A 19,367-nucleotide genomic window follows, 5' to 3' on the forward strand; every position below is an offset into this window, starting at 1 on the left:
TAAAGTGCTAATAATCCCAATTGGGGTAATTGTGTGTTTAAAGATTGTATGCTTGTTCAACAGAACAAAACAACTCAAACAGGTTTGGAACAAATCAAGGGTGAGTAAATGATGGCAGAACATTCTTTTTGGGTGGACTGTCCCTTTAAGTGTACAATGACTGTGTGAATGCAAGCCATACTAAACACAATACAATATTTAAAACTGTTCAGAAAGCTGTTGCTAGTATACAGTATACCTTTTGGCTTCTTATCAGTAACGTTTTTTTTTTTTTTTTTACTACCCCTCTTTAATATGTAACAGAATAAGTTGCCATCATAAGTAATTTAGCTCTCTTTTTTGTCGCAATTGGATAATTATATGTCTACGTTCCATCTCTGTTTACGTAACAGATGACACACAAAATTCAGACTACTTAGTCACGTATGAATGCAAACAGAAATGTGCCCATGGTGGCTACTGTCATCTGTATGCAAAACTTAAAACATGTATGAAAACCTTTTTTGTTTTGTAGATACACTCTAGATATCTCTAGGTAGTGCTGTCGCCTCACAGCAAGAAGGATGCTGGTTCGAGCCTCGGTTGGGTCTATTGGCATTTCTGTGTGCATGTTCTCGTGTTTGCATGGGTTTCCAAAGACATGCACTATAGGTGAATTGTGTAAGCTAAATTGTCCGTAGTGTATGTGTGTGAATGAAAGTGTATGGGTGTTTCGGGCATACGGTGTATGGGCATCCGCTGCTTAAAACATATGCTGGATAAGTTGGTAATAATAAAGGGACTAAACCAAAAAGAAACTGAATGAATGAACACTCTAGATTCTTACAAAAATATCTAGATGTTCAGTTATTTAATTGCCATTGAATTTACTAATGTATAATTAGCAAAAACATCAATTTTCTATGTTATGTCTTGTTTCAGTAACTATAGAATGACTCTTGATTGTCACGCAATATATTGTAAATCAAGGCACATAAAGAAACTGACATGTGGAACAATGCTAGCTGGGAAACAACAGGTGGGCCAGTTCATGACTCTACGCTTCAGGTGTGGTGCAGTGTTGAGCTACACGAGGAGAATAGAAATGAAGCCTTTACCTGTTATTTGGCTCTTTAAATTCTGATGTTTGAGACGCTCAATGTCAAACCCAGACTCCACCATCTCTAAACTCGATCCCTGAACCTTGAGCTCCTGCTCCTTCTCCATATGAGCTTGAGTGATTGATTCTGCCTCCCTCTTCAAACACAAAAGCTACATTTTTAGTTTCAATTATCTAAACCATGTCTATCTTAAATTGTGTTTGTGGATTTGGATTCTCTGCTGTACTGTAAGCTGTTGAATTTCAGCCTGGTAGTTAATTTCCATTTGTTTTCCATCTTCCTCTGTGCTGGTCAGTTCATTTGTAAGATCCTCTATCACCGAATTCAATAATGTATGGTCCTGGAGTTTCTTCTCCTACAAAAACAACATCATGTATTAGAAGGATACAGTGCTGTGTTGTACTGCCAGCTCTTCTGTGAATCTGTCAGACCTCCTTGAGAAGCTCTCCATATCTCTTCTGTGTTTGTTCGATTGCCGTATTCATCTCTTTTACATGCTGCTCATGTTCCTCTTTAAGAGTTTTCAAAGATTGACGTATTTTCTCTCTTTCAGCTTCAAATTTTGGCCTGAGGATAAAAATACGAATGTGATAAAGAAAGATTTAAAGGTGACTAATGTAATTTACATGGTCAAATAGTTTAATGGCATTCTTTGTTTTAATTTGCAGATCATGTTGAACAGAAATTAACATTTTTTAAAACATTTAATTTTAATACATTTATTTTGGTATTTTTGTGTTAGAATTAATGAATTAAAAATATAAATGTAAATAAATCAATTTACAAAAGAACCTTTAACATTTGAACTTAATGTTGTGAGTAACATTTGTGTTTATTAACATTTCTGTTTTTAAATTAAATGTAAATAAAAGAAAACAAATGTTCAAAGTATGGCAGCATTTTGCATAATTTAGTAAACTTTTTATCTTGAAAAAATTTAAACAATTTAGACTTCTTCTCATACTGTAAAAAGTATTTGATCAATTAGTCCTGACAGCATATGTTTTTAGGTCATTGTGACTTGTTCTAACCTAATTTTATAAGTTACGCAAGCTGTTTTAAATCAGTTGAACATAATACAACTTCAATAGACAAAATTTTTTAAAGCTGAATCAAATTAACTTTAAGGCAACTAGGATTTTTTTTTTACAGTTCAGTAATTATTAAATATAAAATGCTTCCTGTTTTCAAACAATATATTGAATATATTGTGAATAAAGCATCCTTTTGTTATGCAATTTGTTAATTGCTAGTTTATGGGGTTTGTAGGGTGGCGAGAGAGCTTAACATGCTGTTACAAAACACATGTGATTTGTTTTCGTAATTTGCTGGTGTTTTTTTTATAATTGCTTGTGTTTTCTTAAATTGAAGCACGCTAAGCTCTCTTGGCCACCACAGGATTGTAAATTAAAGGTATAGTTCACTCAAAAATGAAAATTCTGTCATTTTCTCACCCCAATGTTCCAAACTTGTTTGTATTTCTTACTTTTTTTGTATTTTCTTGTTTTTCCTACAGTTTGACACAACAGAAGATATTTTGCAGAGTCTTGAAAACTGGAAGCCATTAATGACTTCGACTTCTATAGTATATTTTAATTTTCAACATTCTTTAAAATATCTTTAGTTTGGAACCATGTGAGTAAATGGTAAATACATTTTTATTTATGTTCAAATTCAGGTTTTTTCATTTTTTTATTTCTCACATTTTTTCCTGTCCTTCTAAACCAGCGGTGCCCAAACTCGGTCCTGGAGGGTCTGTGTCCTGCTAAGTTTAGTTCCAACCCCAATCAGACACAACTGAGCTAGCGAATCAAGCTCTTACAAGACCTGAGGTGCTCAACCCAATTCCTGGAGATCTACCTTTCTGCAGAGCTCAGCTCCAACCCTGACCAAACACATCTGAACCAATTAATTAGGACCTGAACAGCACTTGATAATTACAGGTAAGTGTGTTTGATATGGGTTGCGACTGAAATCTGCAGGAAGGTAGATCTCCAGGAACAGGGTTGGTCACCCCTGTACTACAGTAGGTCTTCTAGAAACATCCATGCAGGTGTTTTGAGGCAAGTTGGAGCTAAAATCTGCAGGACACCAACCCTCCAGGACCACGTTTGGGCACCCCTGTTCTAAACTATAAGACAGAATATGATAAAATGATGATCAAACAGACCTGCTTATGTTGTGGTTGGCCAATTGACCTTCCAGTTCCAACATGGACTTTTTGAACACATCTGCACTGATTCTGAGAGACAAGCAAACAAATAGTTGTAAAGCACTATAGTAAAACAAAGCCACAATACAACAGACAGAGACAGAGCCATACATGTTAGCATCATGAAGCTGTTCTGTCTCTTTTTTAATGTTTTTGATTTCATATTTAAGTTTTGCAATGGATATAATGTCCTTGTCCTGTATCAGTTTGCTCTCCTCTAACCTGGAACAAAGGAACAAAACAATTATTTTAAATAGAGAAAATTTTGAAGTTAGTCATGGTGAGAAAGCAGAGAAGAAATGGTACTAAAATGATGGATGTACCGTTTGGACAGACTGTTTTGTTCAGCGATCATGTCATCTTCCTCTCTGCTCTGAGCACTGAAGATGTCTGACAGTTTAGCGCACTGCTCTGATAGAGCACTTTTCACTTTCTGCTCTTCCTCCAGCTCATTCTCAATCTGAGGAGAAATCACAGCCCCGTACAGTGTTAGGTAACGCTTTCAGACCTTACTTATATTTCAGCCTGCTCTATAAGGGAAAGATGGCCAATCCAAGTAACCTCAAAATCATTGGAATTTAAAATCCTGTATTATAGGCACATATTAATCAGGGGTCGCCACAGCACATTGAACTGCCAACTATTCCAACATGTTTTACACAGCGGATGCCCTTCCAGCTGCATCCCACTATTTGGAAATATTTATGTTTATTCAAATCCAAATAAATAATGGTGACATGAACCGAGTTGATTTTCAGTTTAGTTTATAGAAAACGGGAAAACACCAAAGATACTTTAATATGTTGTGTGTTTTATTAGACTGCACACAGCAGCATTAGAACAGAACCCTTAAATGCATTTAGTATGATAAAACAGAGCTGCTGCTTCTCTGCAAGATCACGAATGGAAAAACTGGAAGCGGTAGACTGTGGCATATTAAAAGCTCTGCTGCATTCATGTTGCATTGCTCTCATCTCTCATCAGTAGGGCCAGACAGAATCTGCGGACGTTTTGTGCTATTTCTGCGGAGAATTTTGGTAAAAAATCAGCAGATTACTGAGGAATTATTTTGGGAGTATCATAACTAAAACCTTAATATATGAAATAAAAAGTAATATCTTTTTTATTTAATGTTTACAATGCAAATCTAATTAGATTCACTTTATTTGGTAAACAAAGCAAGTCTCTCATAATATATCTACTAAAAGACAGAAAATATTACTGTACAAACTGCATTGTACATAAATCAGATGAACATTTTCATATTAGTCAATATTATTACTGAAATGAATTAAAAAAACTGAATATATATATATATATATATATATATATATATATATATATATATATATATATATATATATACACACACACACACACACACACACACACATTTACTCAAGTAAATAAACAGAATTAATGATGGGCTAAAAATCTGCGGAATTCTGCGTGGGCAGATTCTGTGTTGGCCTACTCATCAGCAATTGCTTCAGTGTCTCATTTCTATTTAACTGCTTTTAGTCTTAGGGGTCATTCACACCTAATGTGTCTTCGTTTCTAAAAACAACGGAGGCAGCAGTTCAGAATGGTTTGAAAAAAAGGCACAGCATAAAGCACGAGGGGATACAGCCACTGCCCTGCCTCTGAGCTCTTCTGATTGGTCCACTGCTATGGAACTGTGATAAGCTGCACACTGTGTAAAAGTTATATCAAATCACTTTTATTGTCACATCATTAGCAGCATGTGTACTATCTAGGGGCAGCACAGTGGCGCAGTAGGTAGCACAGTCGCCTCACAGCAAAAAGGTTGCTGGTTCGAGCTCCAGCTGGGTCAGTTGGCATTTCTGTGTGGAGTTTGCATGTTTTCTCTGTGTTCGTGTGGGTTTTCTCCAGGTGCTCCAGTTTCCCCCACAAGTCCAAAGACACGTGCTATAGGTGAATTGGGTAAGCTAAATTGTTCATAGTCTATGTCTGTGAAAGAGTGTGTATGGATGTTTCCCAGTGATGGTTTGCAGCTGGAAAGGCATCTGCTGTGTAAAACATATGCTGGATTAGTTGGCGGTTCATTCCGCTGTGGCAACCCCAGATTAAAAAGAGACTAAGCCGAAAAGAAAATGAATGAATGTACTATCTATTGATCTGACAAAGCATCTAAAAAATGTGTCCCTCACATGCGAAGTGCTTCAAAAGACATCAGATGCAAATGTAACGGTCACACACATTTGTTAAGTGCGTTTACATTGAAAAACAACAGAAAAGTAGCACATTGGAAAGGAAAAACAGCTTCTGTGTGAACAACCACTTACTCTGCCTAATACTCCTATGATAAGTTTTGAATAATTAGCTCATCCATGAACATGATTTATGTGGTCCCACAGGATGTAATGAAGATGACAACTCCCATGATTCCACACACACACACGTCTCAACGTTATCAAAATATGCCTTTGTTGTGAATAGTTACTCTCTAGAAGTGAAAATGACGGATTATATAAATTTAAAAATTACATATTAATTGAACAATTTTAATTAACAATACTAGAGCGCAGCACTGTGCTAAGTAGTTAGCATGGTTACCTCGCAGCAGAAAGGTCACTGATTTGATTCCAGGGCCAGGAGGCCTTTGGGGCTGTTCACACAAAATGAGTTTTTTTCTTTCCAATAAGCTACTTTTCTATTGTTTTTCAATGTAAACATGGACTTAATGAAAGAAATTCAACTGTCACGTGCAGCGCAGCTCATTACTGTCAGTTCCATAGCAGTGAACCAATCAGAAGAGCTCGGACGAGTCCTCTGGGACCGTTCACACAGAACAACTTTTTCCTTTCCAATAAGCTACTTTGCTATTGTTTTTCAATGTAAACATAGACTTGATAAAAAAAGAAATTCAACTTTCACATGCAGTGATTTTCATCACTGTCAGTTCCGTAGCAGTGGATCAATCAGCAGAGCTCAGAGGCGGGGCAACCGTTGCAAGTTTCTGTTTACAGTTGCTCTGTGCCTGTGTCCCAATACCCTCGTGGTTTATGCTGTGCTCTTTTTTTTCAAACCATTCCGAACATTCGCCTCTAGCATTTTTAGAAGCAAAAACGTGTTCAGTGAATGAGCTCTTTCTGTGTGGAGTTTGCATGTTCTCCCCCGTGACTGCATGCGCTTCCTCTGGGTACGCTTGTTTCCCTCGATATAGGTTGATTGGATAAACTAAATTTTATGTTGTCTGTGAATGGGGGAGTGTGTGGGTGTTGTTGTACCCTCAGGGCTAGATTGCAGCAGGTAAAATATATATGCCAGATTAATTGGTGGTTCATTCCACGGGGTGACCCCTGATAATGCTGGGAATAAACTGAAGGAAATTTAGTGAGTTAATTAACAGTAAAAGGCAGTCACATCTTGTACCTTGTAAAACCAGTATTACCGTATACTAATCTAGATAGATAGATGGATGGACAGATAGCTGGGTGTTCATACATCCAGACCAGCCGCACACATTGACTGCCTGAACTCTAGAACATCTAAGGGCCGTCCAGCACTCAGCTGTATTAAAGGTCATCTATGCACATTGTGTCTTTGAAGGAAAGCATTTTAAAAGCTCAATGTGACGCTGCTCAGCGGGACCAGTCAGAGGCAGGAAATCGATGCTTCAGATCTGACATCTAAAGACGGAGATTTGAGGGTTTTGATCCTTTCCGAAAAGGGTGTATTAAACAGCCATTCATTTAATATCAGGAGTTTCACAATCGCATAGACTTACCTTTTCAATCTGCTCCTGAATGGCCTGAACTTTCTGTTCAAATGCTTCTGCCAATTCAAGCAGTTCTCGTTCATGAAACTCCCTGTTGATTATGAATAACAAAGCAGATTTCTTTTGACCAAGGGCGAAGGAAACCGAAAAAGACAAATGTTTTTGAAGTGCTTTATGTGGGTTACTTTTGACATTCAAGTTCCTCTGTTTTGCCAATCGCGTCATGAAGCCTTTCTTTGCACTGAATTTCAGATGTGGTTAGCTTGGCAATGTTTTTCTCCAGTTGGGAGATGTGCTAAAAAGAATGCACACCATGCAAATCATCCCATATTAACATTACTGTCATTTTGGTTTGACATTTTGCAGTGTGTGTTGATGCTTACGTTTTCACATTGTCTCACTGTGTCCTCCTTGTCTTTGAGCTCTGATGTAATGCTTTCTGTCTCTCTCCGTGTTTCTGCATTGATTTTTCTTTGTTCTTTTATCTTAAGAACAATTTGCTCTAGCTAAAGAGGCAAAATGTGTATTTAACAACAGTCTTGGTGTGAAAATCTACCTTGAAAAACAAACAAAATCAAGTTCATATGCTCTGATTACCTCCTTTTGCACAGAGTGTTTGCTTCCTGTAAATAATTTTTTCCTCTGAATCCTGTTTTCCTTCAGGACCTGTTGGGCCATTTCCACCTGGGCAATTTTGTCTTTCAATGACTGGATCTCATTCTGTTTTTCTTTGAGCAGCATCTGTGTATCAGCTTTCTTTGCCAGTTGCTGATTCAGCTGATCAACGACATCTTCATAGTTTCTTGTAATGTTTTCTCTCTGCTGACTGAAATATAACAGACATAAGTTTCATTGTATTACTTGTCATGTTATAAAATATGCTGATGATTCGGTGATTGTGAGTCTCCTCCACGATGAATAAAAAAATAAATAAATAAATACAATGTAAAAAAAATTATAGAGTCAGAATTCTGAATTATAAAGTTAGAATTGTGAGTTGTAAAATCAGAAATGCGAGCTCAGAATTCTAACTTTATAACCCAGAATTCTAAATTTATAACTCGCAATTCTGACTTTATTACTCGCAATTCTGACTTTATAACTCACAATTCTGATTTTATAACTCGCAACTCTGACTTTATAACTCAGAATTCTGACTTTATAACTCAGAATTCTAACTATAACTCGCAATTCTGACTTTATAACTCGCAATTCTGACTTTATAACTCAGAATTCTAACTATAACTCAGAATTCTGACTATAACTCGCAATTCTGACTTTATAAATCAGAATTCTGACTTTATAACTCCGAATTCTAACTATAACTCGGAATTCTGACTTTATAACTCACAATTCTGAGTTTAGAACTCCGAATTCTAACTATAACTCGAAATTCTGACTTTATAACTCGCAATTCTGACTTTAGAACTCCGAATTCTAACTATAACTTGGAATTCTGACTTTATAACTCCCAATTCTGACTTTATAACATAGAATTCGGCTTATAACTCGCAATTCTGACTTAACTCGGAAATCTGACTTTATAACTCGGAATTCTGACTTTATAAAACTCAAAATTCTGACTTTATAATTCATAATTCTGATTTAACTCAGAATTATGACTTTATAACTCGGATTTCTTACTAAATAACCCAGAATTCTGACTTTAAACTTGAAAGTCTGACTTTTTAATTTTTTATAAATTTATTATTCTTTTTTTATTTATTTTTTGTGGCAGGAACGGGCTTCCATCCTTTTCTCTCCAGTTGAAAGCAAATAAAACAAAGGACATGGTGATAGATTACAGGAAGGCTTCTCCTACACCCAACATAACAAATATTAAACATTTGGACATTGAAATTGTTGACATGCATAAATATCTAGGGCAATTTATTGACAATATGTTGACATTTCAACCTAACACCCAGGCTGTCTATATAAAAAAAAGTTCAAAAGTTTATAGAGAGCTCAGGGTATCTTATGCACCCCGGATCAGCCATTGTTACTCTGTGTTTCAGCTGCTGCAATTAGTACGGCATTTTAGAGTTCCTATTTGCAGGACAAATAGAATTAGGAATTCTTTTATAATAGTGGTCATTAAATGAGTACAGTGGGGATGGAGATGCACCTAAAAAATTATGTATGTTGTGTGGTAATATCTTGTTAATCTGTACATGGAACTTCACTAGTGTTACAGCACCTTGCTGCAATTTTAGTTTCCCTAAACGGGATAATAAAGTTGAGTCTGGGTCAATTATTTGAGAATTTGTTCTCACTCATGTGTAATTTGTACTAAAATAGGTTTTTTTGAAATCGGTTTCTCCAACATTTCACACTGGTTTAAAGACAATAATAATCTCCCTACCTGCCCTGGATATCCACATAAAAAAAAAAAAAAAAAAAAACTTTAGCAATTTATAGTAAATTTATCTGTAGTGTTTGAATTAATATGCTGTGGTAATACTAGCTGAAAAAATGATGTCTGCAAAATTGTTGCAAACCATTTGTGTTGAATTTAAACAAACAAATTAAATTTAGTAATGTTCAACTTAATTTGTCTGTTTAAATTCTGTCCAAATAAATTTTCAACCATGTAACAAAACAATTTAGTAAATCCAAGGAATCTTTGAATTTTTTTTCAGCGTATGCTAGTATTAAGTAACAAATTGTTATAAACATTAGACTAAAATATATACAGCATTATCATCTTATATTAAAGGGTGTTAAAAAAAACTCTTGTATTTACTATACAGTAAATTATAGAGATAAAAAAATGTATATAGTTGAGCTTTTATGAGCAGGTTAATAGTTCACATAGTAAGATGAACTACATTTCCCATGATCCTCGTGGTTTAAATTGTTTGAATACTCACAGGAGTGCAGCATTTTCTTGTTCAAGAAGTTGTTGCTTATCCTCCATGGATTGTTTGTCATCCACAACAGCTTTCAATTCAGACCGAAGTCGATTCAACTCTGCAGCATTGCTTTCTCTAGCTGCAGTGACACAAACTGGAAAAAGACAACAACAAACAAACAAACAAACAACTAAGCGTTTCCTAAACAGTTTCTCGTCCTCCATCCATCGTGTTTCAGGTGAGTTTCTGACCGAGACTGGCCAACATTTAGGAATTCATTTAATGAATTCATCATATTTCTAAGGATTTGTATATGAACCCACCTGCTATTTCACTTTTGATTTCATCTTGTAAATTCCCTTTGCGATGTCGAAGCTTGCTTGTCTCAATAGTTTCAACTTCAAGTCTCTCACGGGCTGTTTTCCTAGACGATTCCTAGAATTGGATTGGAAACACATTTTTATTTATAATTGGAAAGACGTTTTTATAATAAGCAACTAACAGGGTGAAGAGTGATGTTAAGTTAAATAGTTATGATATTGTGGCAAATATAAATTCCATCTAAAATTTTTTATTTCATAATTGGTAACATGTTAAGGACATTTTATGAAAACAACGTTACGTTATGTTATTTTACTCCTAGCATGACAAGTATAGGCATTCATATGACATTGTTTTGCAAACAACAGTGCATTAAAAAGCATAAATCAGATTTACATGAATAAGAATGAGTTAATGATAAATGAGTTCATTTAAATACATGTAAATGAAAGTAATTTAGTAAATACCAGCTCTTTAATGGCTTCAGCCGTCTCTGTCAGGTGATGACTCGCTTCTTGACTAAACAAAACCCCCTCTTCTCTCAGTCGTTTATCTATAAAGTGTCGTTAAATCGATATTATTTTACAGCAGTTACCACAAATCGATTTTTAAAATGGTTATCATAACGTAAAATAAACATTTTACATTTCACTAAATGAAATCTTGTGATTTGAGGCGATCTACGTTTTCACCGCTAGTTGGCGATTAAGGCTACTTTTGCCACACCAAGGCCATATCTTACCTAACTCACTAAGATGTTCTAAAACAATCCTTACAGCTGGGAAATCCGTCACCAAACAAGTCGCCATATTACTAAATTATTATTCTATTACTAAACGACGCAACAGACGACGTATCCGACAGAACAGTTTGACTCGCAGTTCATCTGTGTACTGAACATGTTGGCATGACGACCGTCACAGCAAGTACCCAGCGTATAATCTGCGGTTTCCTCACTTCATTTTCCAATTAGCAAAATCACAACTACAGTGAATGTAAACAAATCTTGTAAAAATAGTGAAGTCTTGCCCTGAAGTCTTCTCTGTCTGTCTTTTTTCTCTACCTGTCTATCATGCCTACTCTATTTATACTAAAAATAAAAGCCTTTTTACTTTATCAAGTAAATAGTTTTCTTAAAGATACTTAATTCAGTAGTATTAGTATAGTAGCCTATTCTGTTTCAATACTGGGAACTATGGCCTCTTAGTATTTATAAAAGTTTTGTGTAAGTAGGGAACTTGAAATAGTATCTATGTTTTGTTGTGCATCTACATTAAGCCTTATAGTTAACCATGCTTAAAAAAAATAATGTTAATCGCAAATTTATTTGTTTTTGTTACCCATATTTTAAGATTTGTATTATATTTCTGCTGTATTAAAATTGTGCTTATAATCTGCTAAAACAATCATGATATTATGACTTTTCATAAGGGGAACTTACTGTAGCTAACGCTAATCTGTTAGCTTGTATTTTGTTTATATTTGTTATTTTATGTATTTCATTATTTGAACATGTATTGGTGTATGTTTATTTTACATTTCCTCGTTTCTGGTTGGGTTGAGGCGGAGGTTATGTGCACCTGGCTGGGTGATACGGCAAAAATGCAATCTCTATAATTATTTTCCATATTGAATGATGATGATATACAGTATATTTCGATACAAGTTGTTAATGCTTCCAGTTTTAAAAGAGTACCCCATCATTGAGGGCCCATTAAATGACACATTTTCGGCTGATAAATTTTCGGTGGCCGAAAATTCGGTACATCTCTAATATAAACACTTTTAGATTCCCATTGTTGCACATTTCTGTTGTGTGATGGGCCTTTGTCTTGGATCAAAATCCAGATCTTATCATTGTTATTGACATAAATTTTATCACAATTTGATGTAATATCGTTTATCGGCCCAGCCCTAGATCTTCCCTAATTAATTTAACCTGCAAGAGTTGGCATAGACAGCATGGTGAGATCTCAATGCAGACACATGTTAAATGCTCCTGATTATTCTACTGCTGGTTATCAGGCCAACACAGTAAAGAAAATATTGTTTGTATGTTGTTTTATTTATTTGATGTCCTATTGATTGTTTTATGTGTGAAACTGATTAGTTTGTTTGCCTTTTAGTTTTCAGTGTTCAATAAGTAAAAACGTATTGGCATCAGTATTTGGGAAGCATGGACTATTTTAATAACCGTTTTTAATAAATCCATCCATCCATCCATCCATCCATCCATCCATACATGTATCCATCCATACATATATCCATCCATCCATCCATCCATCCATCCATCCATCCATCCATCCATCCATCCATCCATCCATCCATCCATCCATCCATCCATCCATCTATCCATCCACCTACCTACCGAATCTGTCTGTCTGTCTAGTTTTCATTATATTTTATTTTTGCAATATGTAATAATAACTTAAAAATCGAGGGACTATTGCTGCTATTGCAAAATCCATCTAGTTCCTTGGTTCAAACAACAAACACAAGGACTATTGCATTGTCTAAACTGGTTACTATGGTGCATTGTTTTATTATAGGCAGTTTTTCTAATGTTTGAGCTGGTCAGGCTATAAGGCAAGGTTTTGTCATTGATATTATTGCTAATATCTCGTATTACTGGAAGCGCTTTGATAGTTCACAGAAGCAGCTGAAGCAGTCCTTTTCTTCGAGGGCCTGTGTAAACCCGATACCCTTTTGTAATCTTCAGAGACAGTGAAAGGAGTTGAGGTAGTTTGATGTGGTTCAGCATCTCTCTAAGTGTTTGTCCTTTTAAAAATGTCCATTAGAGAGCACTGTTGATCCTTGTAAAACCGCAGACAGTAGCCCGCCGTCCCTGACTCCAAATGCAATTAGAATGGGCTGGAACTGCAGTGTAGATATTGATTTCCTTACCACAGCATCTAGAAAATACTGTGTATTTTTTTATTATTTCTTTTTATTTTTTACAATATATGGAGTTTCTGTCTGCTTGCACTGCTGTGGGTACTGCAGGTTCAGTTTGTGAGTTCATACACTTGGGCCAGAATATTGCCAGTCTATTAAAGCATACAGCTGCTTTGATAATTGATTTTCTCAAGGTAATATTTGTGTTAGAGCTGAGATGACAATCCACAGGCTGGCACCACCGTAGCTATACAGAGAAAAGATGGTGTTCAAAAACATACTCTGAATTGTGCCAAATGCCTAAAATAATATGTGAAAATGAGTGTATTATAATGATTCACAAAGTTCCTCAGAGATGAGACCTTTTATCAACGTTTACATTTTAAATAAGTGACAAGGGGAATTAGGATGCATTGCTAAATAATAAACTGTATGAAAACCAACCTGAAATCTCAAACAGAATTTGAAGACATTTAAGACTAGATTTAATCAAGTGATTTTTACCAGATGTTGTATTGTACATACAAAATTAACCCATACCTTTTTGCTTAAAGCTGAAGACCCCACTCAATGTTTGTACTGCACAACTCCCCTTACAGTAAAACACATTTTACTGGACTGTCCTGCTTTTAATGATTCCAGAAGACTTTTTTTTTTTTTTTTTTCTCCACTCTCTCAGTGTTTCCTCTAGGATTTTTTTTTCCAGCTGTGGCTGGAGACTCTGTTGGGCATTTTACACAGATCTACCAACTACATGTGGGGTTATTTCATTGACAAATGTTGTGGGCGCAGTATTAAGTCGAGATCGCATTCATGTAATAGCCTACGAGCATGTCTATCTCTGTGCTCGAGCGCCGATTTCCTCTACTCGTGCACAAAACTTCTCAGGTGCAGATTTTCTTGTGCACTCTCAAATAAATGCTGCTGAAGTGCGATTTAGTGTGTTTATGTAATGAGTATGTCTCCAACATTTATTAGATTTGCTTGGAATATTTGTGAATGTTTCCAATAGACCTGCAGAGCGGCATTAATGCGTCCTGAAGTAAAGTGAAACGGTTATTAAATCCAGCAAGAAAAAGTCATTGTATGCAGAGCCAAAGACCTTTATCTATAAATAAAATATAATTATGGAAACTGTGTTTGTCGTAACTGAAAGCCACGCCATGTTTGCTGGCCTCATGCATCACGCAGCTGTCAGTCAGTCAGTCAGCGCGCCACCTTAAAGGGTTAACCAAAGAACACGCAGCACTACTACGATTACAGAAAAGTTTGTGCTGTTATAATTCACTTACCTTTTAATACGTTTTTGTTGTAATTATAATAGGCTATTTAAAAAAAAACGACCAAATGTTTTGAATGAGAAGCTGGAATGTAGCCGTGGCGGGATGAATTTTGGTGTGGCGCCCCGCCACAGACGAATGAATGTAGCGGAAACCATGTCTCCTAAGGACATTTTTAACAAAGTGACACCAGGAAGAATTTTAATTTCTGCATAATGCTAAAAATCGAATTTAGTTTTTGCATTCATTTGTTTGTTGTTTTAATTGTATATTTATTATTGAAATGTTTTGCCATGAAAATAGCATTGGTTGCAGACATGGCATTAAATGAAAAACAAAAAACATAATGATTTACATATTTGCATATGTGGGTAGAGCTGTCACCTTACAGCAAGAAGGTCGCTGTTTCGAGCCTTGGCTGGGTCAGTTGGCATTTTTTGTGTGTGGAGTTTGCATGTTCTTAAATTGTTCGTATGGGTTTCCTCCGGGTGCTCCGGTTTCCCCCACAGTCCAAAGACATGCGCTATAGGTGAATTGGGGAAGCTAAATTTGTCTGTAGTATATGTGTGTGAATGAGTGTTTATGGATGTTTTCCAGTGATGGGTTGCAGCAGAAAGGGCATCCACAGCGTAAAACATATGCTGGATAATTAAGTTGGCGGTTCATTCCACTGTGGCGACCCGTGATTTAAGCCAAAAAGAAAATGAATGAATGAATGAAAAATAAGAAACATTGGTAATGAATTAGACTGATGTTTTAACTATATATTTGGATCGAAGCCGAAAAGGACTTTTAAGCATTGGAACTATAATCAATTAAACTGTTTTATTTATTTATTTTTTATTTTTCCCTAAATTAAAATGGTGTATTTCTTCACATTAGACACTTTTTGAATCAATTTACAAAATATTTATTTAAAAAAAAGAAAACAATCATTTGGTTTTATATACACACACACACACACGCACACGCACACGCACACGCACACGCACACACACACACACACACACACACACACACACAAAGACTAAATTTATGGATCATTGCAGTACCAAAATGTTAATCTTTTTGCTTTGCTTCTTTCAGACCACTAGGTTTTACTTCTTTCTAATAATTTATAAATCTAATTTAATTTATTTAAATAATTTAGGGCGATGCTGTGGCACTGTGGGTAGCACATTCGCCTCACAGCAAGAAGGTCGCTGGTTCAAGCCTTGGCTGAGTCAGTTATCATTTCTGTGTGGAGTTTGCATGTTCTCCCCGTGTTCATGTGGGTTTCCTCCAGGTGTTCCAGTTTCCCCCTCAAGACCAAAAACTTGCGGTATAGGTGAATTGGCAAAGCTAAATTGTCCGTAGTTTATGAGTGTAAATGAGTGTGTGGATGGATGAATGGATGTTTCCCAGTGATGGGTTGTGGCTGGAAGGGTATCCGCTGCGTAAAACATATACTGGATAAGTTGGCGGTTCATTCTGCTGTTGCGACCGCAGATTAATAAAGGGACTAAGCCGAAAAGAAAATGAATGAATAAATAATTTAGTTTATAATATAATATTATAATATATTAATTCATGTAATTTACTAATGCATGTCAGAATTTTTTTTTTACATAAATATTGCGTTGAATAATGATAAACTGTCACCCACATTTTTACGCTTTTATTTTCACTTAGTATACACTTTTTCTACATTTGATATGCTTTCTGTGCATGTAAAAATCACTTTTGTGGATTTCGTTTGATGCAGAAACCATGCATGTAATTTTGCCACTACATATTCACAACAAACAAAAATGCATTGCAGAGACTGAGTGTGGAATCATGGGAGTTATTGTCTTCATTAGGTTCACAGGACTACAGAAATCACGTTTCATGTATGAGCTAAAGTATTCTACACTTATTATCATGAAGCAGATTCAAGCTGAAAGCCATTAAAGCGAAACGAGACACTAAAGCAATTGCTGATAAGAGACAAGCATGATGTAGCATGAAAACAGCTGAGCTTTTATTATGCCACAAACTTTTTTCAGTTTTTCCTCTCACAATCATATGAAGAAGCAGTGTTGTTTTATTATACTTCAAGAGTTCACACTTAGCTGATGATTAATTATAAGCTTGTTTGGCATGCTGTCCCGGGAGAGAGCCCTGAGCTCATAAGATCCTCGAGCCCGGGGCTCCCTCCTGTTGCAAGGCGAGAGGGGAGTTTGAGCTCAGGTAAATCTCGAGAGCTTCCCTGCTGTAATAACCAAAGAACAGCCAGTGATTGCTCTTGAGAGATAACCATTTACAAGGAGCATGTCTATAGTGCTGGTTTGGATAAGTCAAATAACTTATGTTGCATGTTTTTTGGACGGTGCGAGGAAATCGGGGAACCCGGGGGAAACCCACGTGAGCACGGGGAGAAATGCAAACTCCGCACAGAAATGTCTAAAGCCTGGAACCAGAGACATTCTTGCTGTGAGGCAACAGTGCTAAGCACTGGGCCACCGTGTCACCCATGTAGGAAGAAGGAGGAGTAGGGGTGGATGGGGGTTTCTTCAAAACAAATATAGCAGTGGTACGTAACCCAGGGTATTTGAGGTAGCTTAGGAGTCGTCTGATTGGTGCATTGAGAATTGGAGAATGCGGATTCAGCCACTAGCAATCATTAGCACGTCATCTTCTCGAAATTAGTTTATAAATAAACTTCACTTAATGCGTTTATCAGGGTTTTGTTTTAATTCTGGTTTGTGCGGTCTAATAAAACACACAACATATAATTAAAGTGCAGTGTGTGTATGATGTTGTTAGTATGGCGACACGGTTTGCGTCACTAGTTAAATTAGCTTAATTCTCAAGATTTGAACTTTTTTCAAATGATTTGGGAAAATGAAAGCAAACAAGCTAAATATATAACACGGTTCTTACTAGTTGTTAAAGTTGTTTTTGTATATGGAATAATTTTAATTTTAATTTTGACAGAATTCACTTGAGACAAAAACAACGATAAGCAGCTTTTAATTAATTAGCAAATAAAAGCTAAAACTCCCAAGATGTTTTTTTGTCTTTTGAGGTCACTCAATTCCTTTTCCTGTGACAACAATTTATTTCAAATTCATGCTCACAGATTGTAAAAAGCCTTTTTATAAATTCTGAATTTTGCAAAGCCCTTATTATCCCCAGAGTGCACTGCATTGGAGCTGACACTAAGAAAATATGATATTGAAAAGCGAACCTGGAGTCAGTGCCAAACTACTGAAATAAGTGCCAAACACAGGGAAGATGAGTGCTTTGTAATGATCCTCACTTCTCCTATTAAAAAAAAGAAGAAACGCACAGTATATACAATGCAAATCTTGCTGAATGAAATCAATGATTAAACCATACAGCCATATGGATCAGTGACAAAAAGGGTTTTCAAGCATCAAGTCAATAAACATGTAAATAACTTGAAATTGTTTGTTTTTCCATGCATTTCCAAACTCTAAATTCAGAATTTTCGCAATGCCCTATTATCCCCACAGTGCATACTAAGAAAAGATGATATTGAAAAGCCTACTGTGCCAAACGGCTGAAATAATTTGTTTCTGGAAAGACGAGTGCCTTGTAACGATCTTCACCTTTCAAATCTAAAAAAGAAGAAACATCGATAACGTTCGTCTGGCTGAATGAGATTGCACTCATTTTCATCTTTCCCTCTATGAGTGTTATAGTGCTCTCTGCCAATGCAGCTGAACTGGGAAACGGTCCAAGCGGAGTGATTTTAATTGGACTCCGGTTCAGTAGTCGACATACTAGCTGATGTGGGCAGCGGAGTGAAGGGTAGAGTCGAGCCTCATACTTTTGGATGTGATGGGAGCTACAAACTGTCTGCCGCCTGTAGCCTCTTAGGAGATCTTTAACAGGGATCACAGAGGTCTTGAGTAAAACACAGAGCCGTAATAAAGCCTATTTGCTGGAACACATCAAACCTTCCTTTTTGATTTTGACCCCAAAAGCCACAAAAAGCCTCTAAAGGGCCCCAGTCTATAATTTTTGACAGAAGAAACAAGCGAAATTTACCAGGCCTGCTTCCAGTTTGATTTTGTTGTTGTTGTTGTTGTTGTTGATTCATGCATAGAGATGCATAAATCGACCATCTAGAAATTGGAATCTGACAGTTTTTGATCAAAAGCTGCGATCAGACGGCAACCCAATCTCTGTAGAGTGTGCGTGTGCGTGTGTGTGTGTGTGTGTGTGTGTGTGTGTGTGTGTGTGTGTGTGTGTGTGTGTGTGTGTGTGTGTGTGTGTGTGTGTGTGTGTGTGTGTGTGTGCGTGTGAGAAGAAGTGTTGGGCAAGCTACTTGGAAAATGTAGTGAGCTAATGCTATTAGTTACCCTACTTAAAATGTAGCTTAACTACTCTAAAAGCTACCCCTGGGAAATTTTAAATTGAAGCAACTTCAATCCAAGTCAGTTCTGTCTGATTAATAAAACCGCCAATGGAACATATGCGGCATAATTGTTAAGTTCAGTTTTTTTAGTGCAATTAATATGCTGTTCCAAACAGAAACTAATTTTACTACAGCAAAAATCAAGAAATCCTGTGTTGCACATTTAAAATATTATGATAATGTACAGTAAAGGGAAACGTATGGGAAAGTGTATTATGGTACATATGAAATGACAATGTAAATATAGTGTTTGCAACTCTGTCAATGAATTCTATTACATAATATGATATTAATAGTAACTATCGTGAACTAATTTCACTTTCTCTTTTACTACAGTAAAAAAATACAAGTATAAAACTGTAGAAAACAATAGGGTTTTATTTCTGTTTATATACATAAAGAAGGGTGATGAGGCTGTACAAGTTCTGATATTGCAGAATATCACACGGCTATCAGCCAATCAGATTCAAGATACATATACACACACACACACACACCACACACACACACACACACACACACACACACACACACACACACACACACACACACAC

At 36.2% G+C, this 19,367-nt stretch overlaps 1 protein-coding gene across 1 annotated transcript in view; it reads right to left on the reverse strand.

The window, feature by feature from the left end:
* ccdc175 (coiled-coil domain containing 175) overlaps window positions 1-11,039 on the reverse strand; it is a 16,494-nt gene extending 5,455 nt beyond the window's left edge. Inside the window, exons 1-14 of the mRNA XM_056477302.1 lie at window positions 10,973-11,039; window positions 10,698-10,783; window positions 10,233-10,344; window positions 9,928-10,063; window positions 7,652-7,880; window positions 7,438-7,560; window positions 7,240-7,349; window positions 7,064-7,145; window positions 3,636-3,772; window positions 3,424-3,534; window positions 3,271-3,342; window positions 1,532-1,667; window positions 1,327-1,455; window positions 1,098-1,236 (exon numbers count right to left, since the gene is read on the reverse strand). Of these exons, the coding sequence (XP_056333277.1) occupies window positions 1,098-1,236; window positions 1,327-1,455; window positions 1,532-1,667; window positions 3,271-3,342; window positions 3,424-3,534; window positions 3,636-3,772; window positions 7,064-7,145; window positions 7,240-7,349; window positions 7,438-7,560; window positions 7,652-7,880; window positions 9,928-10,063; window positions 10,233-10,344; window positions 10,698-10,783; window positions 10,973-11,039 (1,669 nt within the window). The remainder of the gene's footprint in view (window positions 1-1,097; window positions 1,237-1,326; window positions 1,456-1,531; window positions 1,668-3,270; window positions 3,343-3,423; window positions 3,535-3,635; window positions 3,773-7,063; window positions 7,146-7,239; window positions 7,350-7,437; window positions 7,561-7,651; window positions 7,881-9,927; window positions 10,064-10,232; window positions 10,345-10,697; window positions 10,784-10,972) is intronic.
* Window positions 11,040-19,367: the final 8,328 nt, after the last annotated feature.

Source organism: Danio aesculapii, chromosome 17 (assembly GCF_903798145.1).
Source record: "Danio aesculapii chromosome 17, fDanAes4.1, whole genome shotgun sequence".
NCBI lineage: Eukaryota > Metazoa > Chordata > Actinopteri > Cypriniformes > Danionidae > Danio > Danio aesculapii.